Source organism: Gnatocerus cornutus, chromosome 8 (assembly GCF_029298725.1).
Source record: "Gnatocerus cornutus isolate USDA-ARS CGAHR chromosome 8, icGnaCorn1.1, whole genome shotgun sequence".
NCBI classification, from domain to species: Eukaryota; Metazoa; Arthropoda; class Insecta; order Coleoptera; family Tenebrionidae; genus Gnatocerus; species Gnatocerus cornutus.
Window position 1 is genome coordinate 12,071,111 of NC_142240.1, and position 16,712 is coordinate 12,087,822.

The following is a 16,712-nucleotide window of genomic DNA, read 5'->3' on the forward strand; positions in this document are numbered from 1 at the left end:
ATAGTTTGGTAGTTTGTCTCTATTTTGATTTACGTTTTATTATAAACCTGAAGAACTGTAGTTGTGACAGGAATAATTTAGTAAGGAGAACTCATTAGCGCCATGTTTAATTAATGGCTACTACTTCTAGGAGTACTAATGTCTTTTGATAAATAATTAAAAAGCTTCTAAAATTAATTTTCAATTCTGCGTAGTATTCGTTGTTTTATGTAAAAATGTTTAAATAATGATGAGCCGTACCGTCAAAGTATAAATAAAGTTTTACGTTGTCGCGTTTTTTATCTGCGCGTATTTTTTTATTTGTCTGATCTTATTGGTCTATAAAAATTGCATTACCATAACTCTTTATTAATCTCTGAAACATTTTTATGTTGTTGGGAGTATAAATATTATCTCCATTAAGGTGTCGTCTCGAGATGTTTATTGTTCCTTGGTTAAAAGGGCTATGATGAACGGGTATTGGTTACTGGGCCGGTCGATGGGTTAATATATTTGCTCTAGTGGAAACTACCTAGACAGAAAATCATGTTCTGCGCTATAAAAATTGTGATGAAATTGGGTAAATAAAAGTTAAAAGCATGTCGGCTTTCTTGAACTGGGTGTATTTGAACCCACACAAATTTTTAAGACGGTTATAAAGAGTAGCATGTGCTTTATTCTCATGTTGGGTCGTAAAGGCGAGTAGCGTTCGGATTGCTGTTTTTCCGAACAAAGTGCGGTTTATAATGTATTTTTCGGGTAAAATACGAAATATGAGATTAAATTTCGTATATAACAAGTCAAGTATGACAGACAGAAGAGCGGAACGTTGACGGGGCTTTTCCCACCGTTTCCCCACTCTGCATAATATGACGGATTATGAGCACATTTCTAAAAATCCCGACCTAAGCGATTCTTGCAGAATCCATTTTACATAAGTACACATAACACCGACCACTTCTTGCCTCTTGAGATCCACAGTAATGCTGAAATAAAACTTCTTCCGCATCTACGCTCTTATAGAACTTAACGACCGGAATTCTAGAGATATATATTCAATAAAGCCCCCCAATTTTTCCACGCGAAATTATTCCTAATCCCCGGATCTCATCAGAACGACACCCTCCGAAACACACTCCCGCTTTGCCGCCGAATTATTAACCCTAAATATTTAAAGAGTGGGCTTTTTTAACTTCTCTTCGCAAATTACGGATTGGGAAAGATCTCCGGCCTATGCAAAAGAATCCACTCTCGAGCTTAAACCGGAATTTTTCACATCAATCTCCCCACGACCCTTCTGGATTTTAAGTGTCCTGAGACTCGCTGTTACCTGACCTACCGAGACTGCTTCGGACAATCTACAGCTAGAAATTGGAAAATATCTCACGTCCACGCTCATCAAAGCGATATACTGTAAACGTGCTATTATTACTTCTACAAAAGTTCCCAATTTTACGGCTGATAAGACTTTTCAAAGAATTAAAAATACAGTCAATGTCAACTTTTATACCTTTTCGTGATTTGCATGAAAATAATTTCTACGAATGTATTTAGATACCACAAAACGATCGCTTCGCATGTGAACAATTCGTTAAATCTAAAATATTATGCACACAGAAGAATACTCTCGGTTTATGTAAATATGCAACTTATTTACTCAGGTGAATCAACATTGGGAGCATCCATAATTGTATTAATCTCAGGTAAAAGTCAAACTAATACATAATTTACGAAGGCGAGTTTAAAGAGGTTTCAGGCAAATGCAACAACTGGTTTTCCAGATCGATACTCGGAAAATTACTATCTTTGCGCGCTATAAAAAATTTATGGGCGAGTCCATTCACAACCGTGTCATATGCGGACTCATAATTGCCCTTACTTATTTAAAGTACTGTTTCCAAGTACCAAACACTAGCACGTGTGTGTTATGGAACATTATTAAAGCTGTAGCAAACCGTATGTATTCGGTACTGAGTAACGGGTGCGTCATCTAGTACCGAGTAACGAAACGTTACTCACAAATGCATTTCGTTACTCGCATTTTTCGTTACTGTATGTTTTACGCATGTGCGCGCATATTCGGTGAATTGAAAAATGTACGTTACAAAGAATGATGTTTGATAATTAAGTAAAGTATAAATTGAAAATAATAGAGTTAGTTAAACGTGCGAAGTCATACAGTACGCGTACGCAATATGACTCGATTCGTTGCTCTAACATAACATGGCTTGTTATAAGGTATCAAAAGTAACGAGTAACGTAACGATACGATAGTAACGAGTACTAACTGTTATAGTAACGAATACATACGGGTACGCTTGTTTTCGTTACTTTTACACCACTAAACATTATGTTTGTTAGCATTTAATATTTAACCGATTTCTTGTTGTTTCACGTTTAGTTCAAAACAACATTTTTTTTTAAATATGCTTCTCTAAGTGTTTTTTGTAATTTTTGTGAGATTCTTGGGCTGGAGATTTAGTCTTTTTACGTACATGTTTTTATAAAGTAGAATTCTGGTCTTCAGATGTAGAAAAGGGCATCCAAATTGATAAAAATGTGTTCTACTACCCCTCCCATTAGTCTCCCCAGCAAATTCGATTTTCACATTTCCATTTCCTAATAGCTTATCTTAATGTATTTTCTTATTTTGGATATTACCCCCATCTCAACACGTATAGCGAACGTGTTTAGCCTTGCAAATAATGTAAATTGAGGAAGTTGTAAAGTTTAAGTTTCCCAAAAACCCTTTGAACTTTTGATTTCTGAACGGTGTAGGCTTCGGAATCCCAACAGACAGACCTTACAACCCTAATTAATCGCCGGTATACAACGTGATAAACAGAGTTTCCTTATCAATAACACTATGTAAAAGATAAGACAAGCACTGATTCGCGTTGGTAACTCATCTGTCGATATCCATTGTATACAACTTTCGGAAGTTTGTAACTTGTTCGGGATAAATAGGGGTGCAATTAAAGGAGGTAACACTTGTGCTTCTTGTTTGCTTCCAACTATAACAACCCTTATTATTTATGGCCACATTATAATTACAAACTTAAATTTATATCTTGATCATGCATGCTAAGCTTCATAACTCGAGAGGGCGGAATTTAAGGGTTATCCTTGACAGGATAATCGGACAAGTCGGCGGAAAAATGCGCTCCCATAAACCAGACTAAAAGGAGTTGTAGTACAATTGTATCAACTTTAATACGAGTATAGGGCCTGCAGTTGAAGGCATGGATATAAATGAGCACTCCTGCTCCACAACCCTGCTCTGTACAAGATATAAGCGATCTACCCTCGTGTGTCGCTGTAGATTATATTCGCTTCCAAACCCCTATAACCGCATGTAACAGCCAATATTTATGCGAATTTTGCGAGATACGCAATTCGCTCTACTTGTAATGTGATTTACGTTGTTAAATTTCGACTAATGTGTTCCTCATTATTAAGTTAACATTATAAATGCGTTTGCCATGACAAAGATACGAACTAATGCACCATGTATAATTAATAGTTCAGAACCAATATTATTTATTACTCTCGTTACATTGTACTTTAACAACAAATGTCAACATGTTTGATCTATCTCAAAAGTACGTATAATGCATACAACTAAAACCAATACAATAAAAAAAATCCTACAACTACACTCGTATAAAAGAATTCTGAAAGTGTAACGCAAAAAAAGAGCTTAAAACCAACGGAAGAGATGATTAATTAAAGCATCAATGTCATGAAAATATTTACTCCTCATAATGAAAAATACCGTCCGCTACATTTGTCTCATTTTTTGCGTTTACTATAAATTACAAATTATTTTCGGTAAGCGTCGGATTGTTCTTCCTCCTTCGCCAAAGCTGCCTTCAAGATAGTCGCCAGGACGATATTTATGACCTGAAACAAAAAAGCATGTTTATGTAATATTCAAAGTTTTATGTTACCAAACTAAATTGGTACGAATATTTTGGAAACTTGTTGAAGACTTTATAGTAGTTTAGCCAGTGTTTAAGAGTTGGATTTATGACGAGGGTTTCTAGTTATTTTATGTCGGCATGTGTCGAATGGACGAGAAATGGGAAAGATTAGGAAAGTTGAAAAATATTTTTTGTTAACAGGAGACATATTGACATGCGAGATTTATTAAAAAGTAGCGGCTTTGTGAAAGCTGCGATTAATTTTACCATTTTTTTACAATTTATAGATATCAAACGGAATTTTGAAATGTTTCAGCATCGAGTCTGTTTCTTAAAAAATCGACAAGTGGTTTCAATATGATCAGCGCGACTTTTGAGTATTATTAAAACACTAAATTATGAAACATTTATTAATCAGCTAATAAAAACATAATCCGCTCAGTACATAGATTTGTTTTAGTTTTTGCTTGTTTTCCTTCAAACATATTCTCAACCACTTTTTTGTGTTCTATCATGTTTGATATTAAAACCCCATTTCAGTAAATTTGTATGCTCATTAATTAAACAGTAATCACAATTTGTGATTGCGTTATGAAAACAGAACGTACAGTGTAAGCGATTGAACAAACACGCCAACCGAATCTTTCCATTTTGCAGGTTTAAATGTAATGTCATTTTTTTCATCTCTCAGCTAATGGTCCGTGAAACTTTTAACAGTAAAATGTTTTAGGATTATAATGTCAATATTTTGTCAAATAATGTTTCTTTAATGCCACCCAATTTTTCGACAAATCTCTTACTTTCGAGACGTTTAATTCGGTAAAAGCGTAGAAAATTCCGCCGTGAACGTTTTTAAATAGATAGAATTTAAAATCACTCCCGTCGAGTAGATAAATTCGTAAAATTTATACTATCGCGCTTGGTATTTTCTATCTGGATATATTTACGGGGGCATTTGTTTGACATAGGAGTGTTAAACCGTGCTTAAAGATATCAATGGTTCGTTTGCGTGCGAAAAAGGCATCAGAAAACTGTGACTTTAGATAATCGAACCTGTCCTTTATCAAGAAATTCCGTCGGAAATCTAATTTATTTCCACATAATTAATTGAAAAAAATGCTTTGTCGTCAGTTTTGATATGTTAAGCTTCTTCGGTTTTTGGTAAGAGATCCAAATTATTTTCGCTTCCGTACGCGAGCGCATTTAAGACCTACTTAATAAACACCTCGATGGCATGTTTAATGGCAAAAGCGTGAAACTTAAATTTTAGAGCGAGGCTTTCAGTTTCCGATGGAATTAATTCGAACCCAACGTACTAATCTCCATAAGGTTGGAGGTAAGACTCCGGGTTGGCGAACATGCAATACAATGCCAGTTTCCGGAATGTGTCTCTTCCGGTCTCGCCGCAGAATTTTAATCCAGATTGGGACAAAGGTATAACGAGTCTCGCCGCAATTTGCAGTGCAAATTTTGTTTTGACATACCAGTATTACGTTTTCTTTGACTTAACCAGTAATCCGAAGTGGCAAGATTCGATATTTTCGTTCTATTTTATAGCATTCTGGGTAAAATTCAATTTTCAGGGGTTTGAGTAAATTTTCTGTAAATGGGCTCGAGTCAGCGTTTGTTGGAAGTAAAATGCACTCCATGTAACCACTTACTTGTAATGTCATCACTTTGACGTTCTTCAAGTACGAAATAGACGTTTAATTTGTTGCGAACAGCGTCTGGGTATCGAAATTAACGTTTAACTAGAAGCCTCGCTTAATACTTTGGCGCGTCTAATTGAATTTGCAAAACCTATTAATAAGTTGACGAATTTCGACTTTGCACTCATTGGTTTTGTGCTAAATTCGATTAAAATCGCGCCTTTGTTTCATGTCGTTACGGGAACTAACAGGGCATAAATCATCGTTATCTTGAATTTTTAACGCAGATTTATTCGAGTGAAATGTCTTTGTAGGTACATACTATTTTTATTCAAAGGTAGTACACGCAGTTTTATGATGTGCTCGAGCTATTTTATAATGCTCGGTTGCATGTACACCAACTTTATACGATCAAAAAACTTGTTCTATTTAAAATATCGCAGCGGTTCTTTTGTATATATTTGCAGATTCTTTACACGTGTTCGAACGTTTTCAGTTACAATTTCCTTTCTATATTTTCCAATCTGCACTCATCTTTCTTGTGCTTTCTTTTCACATCGTTCGAATTTCATACAAAAAAGACCATTTCACATATCGCCCACGATTGCTGCGCTTTCAGTTACGTCAATTCCGTTTTACCACGACCACAATTATCAGGCAGTTTAGTTTTTTGATAGACATGAATAATCCGGGACTGTTTGAGGGATCAAGCTCGCGCCTAACAATCACGAAAGCTCCAATAAAAAGTCAATTTCAGTCGACATGGCAATAGGAGCAGAAACCACAAAGCCTCGAGCTAGTTTCCTGATGGAGAAAAAACACGTCTAGTTCTACATATATCGTTGCCGCATTAGTCCGGGTCCCACCATTGATTTCGCCGCTTTAAAAATAAGTTTGGAGCTTTTGAAGAGCCTATATTTTTGCAGGGAAGCTGCTTTAACCGGCCGAATACGGTTTTCAGATGGGGTCTTTTAAACTACTTTGAATTGTAATATGGCTCGATGCATTCGCAAAAATGGAACCTGTAAAGTGCGATTTTAGCGTAAGCTGCGGCCGTGATAAATTACTTTCGGACGACTTTCAGGATTTGCCAGCATCTGAGCTCCATAACAAATAATCATTACCCCATTCATAGTATAACCGATTTTTGGTCAAGTCGTTCCTTTTTCAGCACAATCTTTTGCTCGCTAATTCTGAAAATAGTCGATAAAATTCATTTTTCGGCCTTTGTCTTGGAGTTAATGTAATACTTGTGTTGTTTTCCGTCGTTGCTCTAAACGTTTCAATTTAAATATGTAAAATACTCATTAATATTCACATCACAAAATTCCCTCACTGTAAGCTGAAAAAAATCGGGGAGAATTAAAAATTGTAGCATCTGCAAAACCGCGTTCTTGAATATTTCATTTTCTTAGAGTGGTGCCACTGCTTCGACTAAACAAAGGTACAGATGTAATCCAATTACAGTGCCTCGCGAATATTAAAGTTTCAGCTGAAATATATTATTTCAGTTAGTGGTCGCGACGTACCGAAGCAGTTTCCCCATTATTTGTTTTAATTTCGTGTCGGCAAAGCTTTGTGTGATTAAAAAAAGCTTCGCGCTAAATCACACTTTTTGACGTTTTTTGCCAAACTGTATCTGTTATTAATTTTTTTAAATGACTCCAAAGCGGAAATTGGAGGGATGATATGACGGAGAGTTGATGTGACTGAAATTCAATTAGGAGAAATTATTTATATTTTTCTTTGAAAACGTGAGAAATCTTTGACGTCGCTCGGCTTAAAATTTAATTTCCTTTCATCAACTTACACCGAATAAAATTACGTGTTATTACCTACGACGTAACCTGAAGGCACTAATCTTCTCGGAGATAACTTGCATTGAGTTTAAGAAGTTGTTTCTGCAATCCTGGCGGAGATGGCAGGAAATTCGAAAGTGGAGATTTTTTTCTACATTTTGGGGAAAGCTCGCTTTGTAATATAGCGTGGTGGGAAGCTGTTTGCATGAAAATCAGCTTTTAGGGTTGTAGGATATAGTGACGCGGTAAAACTAGAACAGATATAATTTAGACCAGCTGCATGTTTTATGAAATAAGCAGGATTAAGGCATTAGTCCTTTGCGTATGTGACAGTGGGAAGGATGTGCTGACACAGTACATTTATATTAACAACACCTGTGTCGTAGTCTGGGGCCCAGATCGACGAAGACACCTTAACTTTCAGACATCTACTGGGGTCCCGAGGGAAATTCCCTGTGCATTTGGTAACACATCTAGGGTTTATGTCTTCATTAAGTTACGATAAATGTCGATAAATTCTAGTGTCAGGTAATTTGATTGCAATTTGGGAGGAATTAATTAATTTATGGCTTTCTGAATGCATTATGGCGTCAGTTTCAAATTTAATGGGGTCATAATTTCGCACTGAAAGACCGGATAATAAAAAACGCAAAACTTTAATCGAATTAGATGTTGAATGGATTAAGTCCTCGCCTTATACATTCCCTTGAATCTGTAATGGAATAATTAGCCCATAGCAGAACTACAGGAAAAATCTTTTGATGTAACTTTAAATGCATTATTCATTCTCGGCACTTTATTACATAACGAGAGCCTGAAGACATTTTAACGGAGCTCTGAACTAATACAAAATCAACAGAGTACAAATTTCGCTATGTGTGCACTCCTGCTCTTGAGCCTTCTGTTCGCACGAGTGCAGTGAATGGTCAATTTCTGTCTGCAAACTGAAAGCTGACAATTCATTACCAGCCCGTCAAAATTCACACTACTTTCCGAATCATTGTTTCATTGTCTGCCCCAATCAATGCAATAAATTGAAATCTAAAAATAACCGATTCCACGCATTGCGGAACTGATAAAGTGTGACTCACAAAATAAAAATGATCATTGTTGCACGCGATACCCAAATTTGAGCATGCAATTTTTGTTTAATCAAAAGTTATTCTGTTTACACGTCCGAAAATAGTTGGGTGAAGTAAATTAAAGGGCGCTACCGACTTTGTTGATGAGTTGTTTTCTTGGAGAATTTCCGGCGCCCCGTTGGAATTGTATTCAAATTAACTAGTGCGTAATTATTTTTATTAAATACCTTAAGTTGCTCGCTTTTACTTTTATTGTGTCATTGTCGCGCTTTTGTTCAACGAACAAGGCTTGTTCGTAACAAAGCTAATAATGTAAGCTTGCATTCCAGCTAACGATGTCCATTTGTTAGGAACTTTATTTTGTAAGTTTAGTAGCTCCGGTCTTTCTTTGTCGCAGGGGTAATATTTTCCCTGCTTTAAAGAGATGAAACGAATTAAATAATAAGAATAAGTTGCCGCCATCTCTCAGGTGTGACATTCCCCCTTATTGCAATAACCAATGATTATTCCGAGACTTTCAAGACGTGGCGGATTTGAAATAATTTGATCCTCGCGTAAATTTAACGTCTATTATCAATTTCATGTTGCATGAAATCGTACCTTCTCGTTAGTATTAACTACTTAAATTCGCACGACGGGAGTGACGCGGTGTCAAGCTTGACAAACCCCATCCAAATGGTCCATCGATTTTACATCATATTTTACGACCAACTACAACAAAATTGCTGCATCTCGGGAAGCCACTACTTCCATCACAAACGATACTAATGGTAATGGATGTAACTCAATCAAATTAAACAATGAAGTTAGTGGAAGTCATGGATGGCGTTTCACGAAAAGCTTCTGCACAAACACCGCAATACAAACAAAAACGTGCTTACATCGAACCACCTGACGCCGTTTACGTACTCTTGATAAAAGCTCACTCAAATTTCCTAAATTTATTTGATGTGTGTGGAAGCTCTCCTGTATCGGACGTGTTTATTATTAAATATAATTAAAAGCGTTGGAGCTTTGTTTCCTCTGAAATTAAATCATGTATTAATTTCTGAATTTATGATGCTGATGTGTTCACGCAGTTCTCGCGCTTTACAACGAAGTATAATGCAGTTTTGGGGGGCTGGGAAATCAAGGTTTAAATTTCCTGACAAAGAAAAGCACGACAAACAAGACAAGAATGAAGGAAATGTATTGAAAATGGACTCTAAAAAGAAACAAGAGGTGGTTTATAAAACAAAATTCAACATCCTGCATTTTCATATATTTTCAAACGAAAATGTCGACTGACTGGCTGAATGGGGAAGGATGAGAATATAATAGAGAAACTAAGCCAAGAGCAATTAACTAAAATCCTAGCTGAAGTAGTCAGATAAAGAATTACTCAAAAAAAGAACTAAATATTTAAAAAGCAACAAGAAAATCTTTAAAATCGGTATAAATTAAATTTCAAAAGTGCTGATGATGGATTCAAAGTTTTGTCATTAACAGAATCTGATCGACTATGGTGGTATTTTCTTAGTTTTCTTGCTGAAGATGTTATCTTTTGTGAATTATGAAACTCATTGTCAATAAATTCTACGGACTCTAAAATAACATTGTAAGACATTTTCTGTAGCAGTCTTTCTAATTCTGAAGCTCCCCAAAAAGACAATGGTCAAAAATAACTGAGAAAAAAATTACGTAAAATGACCTAGATATGGGCCAATCGCGGCCGCAGTTTCCGTCTAAAAATTTGTGATTTAAGTAGAATTGGTGGAATTTAATCAAGTTCGTTTCGTTAACATAGGATAAAAGGTTTAGGATAAATGCATTGCAGATTCCTTGCGGTATGATAAGATTGTTTGGAGGGAATGTTTTCCTTAAAAGATCAGAATGTAGCGATTTCTGGTTATCCCGTAATGTATATCCCTTACGTGCTTTAATCAAGCGAATCCATGCTCAAGGCGGATATTACTTGACGATATTGTCTATATAGACGTCGGACATTAAATCAATATTATGGGAAATTTATGAAATGAATTGAATGCGAGGAGCAAACCGAGACAATAATGTTGCACCAGCGATATTACCTTAAGTTATCGCTTATTCGGAAATGTTTTCGTGGCCATAAATTTAACGGTTCTTGATAGGAAATAGTTGTCTATTTGTCTGAATGCTGTTATTGGCTGTAGATATAACCAATAAAGCCAAAAAATTGCGTGTCCGATTAATCATCGTGGGACTGGAGGTCGTTTGAGCAATTTGCTGATTGTTGTAAGTGAAGCTTGGTGGTTAAGCATGTTGAAGTTTGGTGGTTATTTAAATCCCTTATCACGCATCTCGTTTAAATTTACCAGCCACTTTTATGCCCCTGAGACCGCCCACTTTCGTCACACACGTTTGGGTTCTTTTCGGGAACAACCCATGAAAATTTTAACAATCTATTCTTTTGTGAGCGAACTGCGACACTAACCGATTTATTCCCCAGCAAAATTACTCCACATATAATCGAACATCATTAGTATTATTATTTTCCCGTTACACTGTGATAGCAACTAATGGACGGTTTGACTGTAACGTCCCGCGTTATGCTATTAGATGTCGATCTATATTAATAATTATTGTGATCATTATTAAATCATTAACATAGGCGCAGTAATAACTAGATGACCCGTTCGGTCTTATTTTACATAATTGAGCGAGCGCGGAGTTAAACAGCAATTATTGTGGTCCCAAATCTACAATTATTATTTTTAATTCGTCGTTAATTGGAAGTTGTCGGACAATTAACAAGCAAATTGCTTGTAGATAAATTATGACATATAAGCCACCACTGTAATTACAACGCTAATAACAAGTGAATAGGGAAACGCCAATAATTATAAAGTTCATTCTTGAAAAAAGCTCGTTTGAGATTAAAGAGGAGATTAAAGCTCACAGAAATTAACATGTAACTACGTGTATGTTTAACACGAATACAGGCACAGATCAATAAAGTTTCCGCGTTGGGTTTCGTTCGGAAAACTTCCCGTCTCTTTCTCCCGCGCCCACTCCTCCTCGCTCAACAGAGACGAAGGTAGAACAACTCTTAGAAGCTTTTTCAGTGTAAATATATATTCGAATTCTCAACAAGTTTCTAGCTCCCACATAGAATAGTTCCACGACAATTCTTAATCCCCGCCAATTAATCACTCCAACTATATAAAGTTTGCAAGGATTCCAGATAAAAAGCAACATAAATCCAACGCTAACAAAGAAATGGCTTTGAGAGATAAATTTTTTCTCAGGTGATCAACACTTACGTGAAAGAAGCAGACTGTCATGGCAAGTCCAGCGACCCAGGCGCACTTCTGTTCGAAGAACCAAGTAAGCTCGTCGACACATCCGTGGAAGAAAGGATTTCCTGTCACAGTGTCCCTGCATTCGTTGGGTAGAGGTTGCTTCAAGTTTAAATAATCGCTTGCACCGTCAGCTCCGCAGCAGGCGATCTGTCAACAAGTTCAAATTGCTACAATTCATTCAATCGATATTTGAAAAGAGTAAAGTAACCATAATTGCGAAAACTTTACCATTTTTACCAGACAACCCTTAGACTTTAACAGCGCGGAAACTTATCAGCGAAGCGTTGATGTATGGATATTGCTTTTTTTCAATTAGCAGCCATAACGTTGTCTGCTCCCCCAAAATAGGTATTCTAATGCAATTTAAACCTCATCAAGCCCAAGTTGAACACTGATTGGAAAGGTAATAACCTTAAGAGACGATATTGAATCGAGGTGGTACAAGTGAGATGAAAAGAACGCATCGACACGCTCGTAACATTAAATAAATCTGTCCAAACACGCTGTACACACCATTTACTTTGGCTGGGATTCGACGAAGAGCGACTCGCGAAAATGATTAGATTTGTTTGATTTCTGTACTTTTATTCTTATTTCTTGCTTTCATAGTTTCCCAGCGAATTAATGTCTTCCTCTCTGATCTTGCATAGAAATCACATTAAACTAGTGGGTAAAAAATGCTGCACTCTAAATGTTAACATATTTAATGTTATTTCCCTTCCTATTTCCATGTTTTACTAGGCATGAGTTCGGCCTTCAGTTTATCAAAGGAACTTGAGGTAACTTATATCATTTGATCATCCGATTTTGGGGGGCAGTTATTTATTTATTGCAGAAACTTTTATTTATGCATTCAGCATTTCAGAGAAAGTTTGGTTCGTCCAGTCTGAAATTTTTTGTCAATTTTTTAACCACCCGAATTAATTAGAATTACAATTTTTTTCATTCATCCTAAAAGCGAACATTCCAAAATTTTTAGAAAGTGTGGATTTGCAGATCTCTGATTTGGTATTTAACCTATTAAACTCAAACTGAACTAAAATGTGGTCGGAAATTATTTGTTTTAAGAACCAAACTTCTAGAATTTGCCTCAGTCGCATTTTGAAAATCACAGCTTTGAATACATCTTTTAAACAAATTTTAAATCCATCGTCAAGTTTTCCGAACTATCTCCTTATTGTTTTTCATAGTACAGAGCGATTAAGCGCTCAGTTCAAAAGTTTTCGATATTAAATATTCTAAAACTTTGTTTTCTCGCTGTGATTAAAAAATAGAATTATTAAGATTTAACTTTAAGCACGTTGGAGACTTATTTTTTACATTTTTTACATATAAAAATGGTAGTCAGAGCAGTTAATAAATTAATGCTTTTCCTGTGAGTTGTGTTATTGAAGACATCAAACAGTTCTGGAATTGACAGGTTGAAGCAGACTATCTTTTATAAGCGTTAAAAGGCTGTTGCTAATGACAATATCTTGACGATTGGGGCTCCTTCAGGAAGTTAGTGGTGTGGTTGCATTGCAAAATGTACACGTGGCTAATGTATATTCTGGTGGTTATTCAGTAAATTGAGATTTAGATGCAGGTTTCCTCTCCAGGGTGATATTTATTTAGTGGTCCTTGTTTACACATTAGGTACGTAATTGAACATATTACCTCAAACAGAATATAACCAAGCAGTGGGTTAATGAGTGGAAATTCTCGCGGAAGCTGTGTAAAGCGTCTTTATCAGAATCTCAAATATTGCGGCGAAATAAATTTGTGGGACTCTGATACACTATTATCGGTTTTGATTGTTTGTCTGCATTCTTTCTCAAAACGAACGAATTGACCCATTTGCCGAGGTTTTATTTACATTAAATTAAAGAAATGTAACAACCGAAAAAATGTAAATAAAAATCAGTTTTATTTGAGAATCCTTATTCCAAGCAACTGAAATTTAAACCTTAAAGCAAGCAAGTGCGTTATAATAACGACGATATTTGTATTGGAAGACTTGAGCAGAATTCCTTTTTTCAAACACACACAAAAAACAGCTTTACCATCCCTGTCACAATATCCGACAAGAACCAATATTTATCTACGGCTTAGGCTTCTGACAGTGTGTGATATACCGGAAGACCTTGTTTGCTCTATCTAAAACCCCGAGAGAAGCTAAATGAAGTTCACTTACAACCTCCAATATGTTTAAAAAAACGAGTTATTGACCTAATTGACAGACGAATGGACAATAATACAATTAAACTACTCACCCCTTCCTGAATCATAGCAAGGGTCTGTCGTGATGGTTCGTGATGGGAGTTTATGATAAGACGTCGCATACTTTCCCGGACTATTGGCTGGAAATGCGAATCTCTTGCGCTATTATCTAGGAGAACGGCTGAACCGGCCAATCCGAAGATGAAGCCGAGGACTTGGCTTCCAATGTACTGAAACAAGAAAAATGAGTATTTACACATTTCTATATTGATAATTTAGAGATTCAACCCGTCGAATCTATGCCTTGTTTTTTCCCTTCGACGTCGTAATAAATTTTTTGTAGCTTTTCAATGATGTCATTTTGCTATGGCTCTCCATTCGAGATTTGTCGTTTAGGAGATAATGGCAGTATCATTAAATTAATGATGCGTAAGTAAATTATGATCAAACATTCGCTATCGTCGTTCTTATAAGATCAAAGGTAAGTCATCCTTTATTGATAATGTTTCGATGCGAAATTTAATTATCTTGTGTGGGATCTGTTTCATATCGCGTAGAGAATATTTTATCAACAACCTCAAGTTTCGTTCGTTTTAATTAATCGAGTTTATGCTAGAAGCAATGAGAAAATAACTTCTCTACATTTCGTTCTTGATTAAATCACCGGTCAGAGTTGATATGAAATCGTCGTGAAGAGATAAGGGCGCACCTATATCAAGGCGCGCCGTGACATATCACCCTCGCTTTAATTAAAGTGAAATAAAGTAAGTTTATTGTGTAATTAGTGCGTTGGTAACGTACCAAAGTTCCCTTTTATTTGCGATCGATATGACACCGTTAGATATATCTCACCTTACAAGAATTTTACTGAGGTTATAAGCGAGTTTTATGGTGATGGAAATTTATACCCATGAAAATTTTTTAATTATTTTGCTGTTACCTGAAGTTCGGAGCTTATTTATTTGACGAGCGGCCCCAGTTTTATTTTAATTAAGCGCCTCATTTTTCTCCCGATTATAAAGATGATAATGGCATCAGGTGAGTCCAGGGACATATGTCAAATGAGTTTTCAGTACGTTAAAGCTGTAACGCGGTCACTGAAGACCGGGATCCAATTACTCTAAAAGATGTTGACATTTCCCTAGGGGAAAACTCCACCACTTGCTTGGTCACGCGAGCTTTACACATCGCATGACTGCAGTGCCAACTTCAGATGAAAATGTACTGTCATTTCAATACATTGTAAATATATATATATACGCCTGAAGGTGATACGAATTCTTCGTTTTATGTTCCATATAATTTTTAAATTATCTTCTTGTTTCAGATGTGGGTTTGTTTGCTGAATACAAATGGGAGGATTTCTCCTCCAAGCAATCGTTTTGGGGAGATATGAGTAAACATACCTAATTAGAATACACGACTTGTTCTCAAAAAGAAGAGACATTTTTAAAACTTATACGGGTACGAATTAAAATTGCCGGTGCCGTTGGTACGAAATAAGTTCAGAGGTTGAAGACAGAAGCGCATTAATAAATGTACGGACAATGTGACAATGATAAACATTTGCACCGATGTATAATTAAAAATATTTCTTCTCTTCTATTGTCCGATATTTAAAAATAACTCAAACCACATAAATAAACCATTGTTTAATATTAATTAAATAAAAGATTTGTGATGGTTTAGTCGCATGACGTGGTTATTTTTCGATCTTTCCCTAGCTCTATGCAAAATCATTTATCACTCTAAATGCCTCATGAAATTTAATAATTTCCTCGCTGCCAAGTACGTCAGTTGACTTTCCCAGCCGGTACTCTTTCCCAAAAATCCTATGTTGCTATTTTCCACCTTCTATAAATCATACAGGGTGAGTCAATATCCGTTCGCAGCTATGAGCTTGGCGGATCAGGTCCAGACTGATCAAAATGATCGATGGAACAAATAGCCATCTATCTCCAAGCACACATTTATATAGCCATTGTCAGGAACAGCTCTAGGCTTACATCAAACCATCCGCCCTCTCTGCAGAACATGTTCGACCACCGCAAATGTTTAGTTAATTTATTTCTAAATAAGTAAATTGTATACCAAAGTGAGTAATTACAATTAAAGTTTGCGTGTTACCTATTAATTTACACTGTCAAATACAGGACGTATTTGAAATTGAAGTTCTTCAGCGCGTTGGTTATAATTCAGGAGTTCCTGAAAATTTTATTACAGCGTCGATGCATTGTGTATTAACGAGAGGTTGTAAAAAAAACTTTATCGGAAGACTCTATGGTTGTAAATATTTGATAGATCAGTTCGAGAGCTTTGATATTTAGAAATATCAAAGTTCAGGATTGTTTTTGTCGCGAAACAAAAAATCGTCAACAAATCCCATTTTCATGTCTGATCCACAATCAAGATCGTTACTATTCATGGGCTCTATTAGCTCCAATGTTCTGATGCATTCAATTTGCAGACAGATACCATTGTCTAGTATCTCCTCCCTGATTGAGCACTAACCACATCATCTTGCTTAATTTCAAAAAGTTCCGCCGATTTGTATCGAATTACATAATTTGTTGTCTTATTAAATGTGCACTAATTGCAAACTTGTGCTTCCAAAGGTGTAACACAATATTTCCGGAACATAATAGTCATGAACTCACCGCAGAAGCGTCAAAGAAATTGATGGGGATCCCCGATGTATCCAGTCGGACAACATACGAGCCCAACTTTCTACAGGTGTCACAATCGCGATTATTTATTTAGA

The 16,712-nt window shown here is 36.1% G+C and overlaps 1 protein-coding gene across 1 annotated transcript in view; it reads right to left on the reverse strand.

Annotated features, from left to right (window-relative positions):
• Positions 1-3,502: 3,502 nt before the first annotated feature.
• Tsp2A (tetraspanin 2A) overlaps positions 3,503-16,712 on the reverse strand; it is a 39,172-nt gene continuing 25,962 nt past the window's right edge. The window contains exons 3-5 of the mRNA XM_088043920.1: positions 14,005-14,181; positions 11,714-11,899; positions 3,503-3,882 (exon numbers count right to left, since the gene is read on the reverse strand). Of these exons, the coding sequence (XP_087900046.1) occupies positions 3,802-3,882; positions 11,714-11,899; positions 14,005-14,181 (444 nt within the window). The 3' untranslated portion in view covers positions 3,503-3,801. The remainder of the gene's footprint in view (positions 3,883-11,713; positions 11,900-14,004; positions 14,182-16,712) is intronic.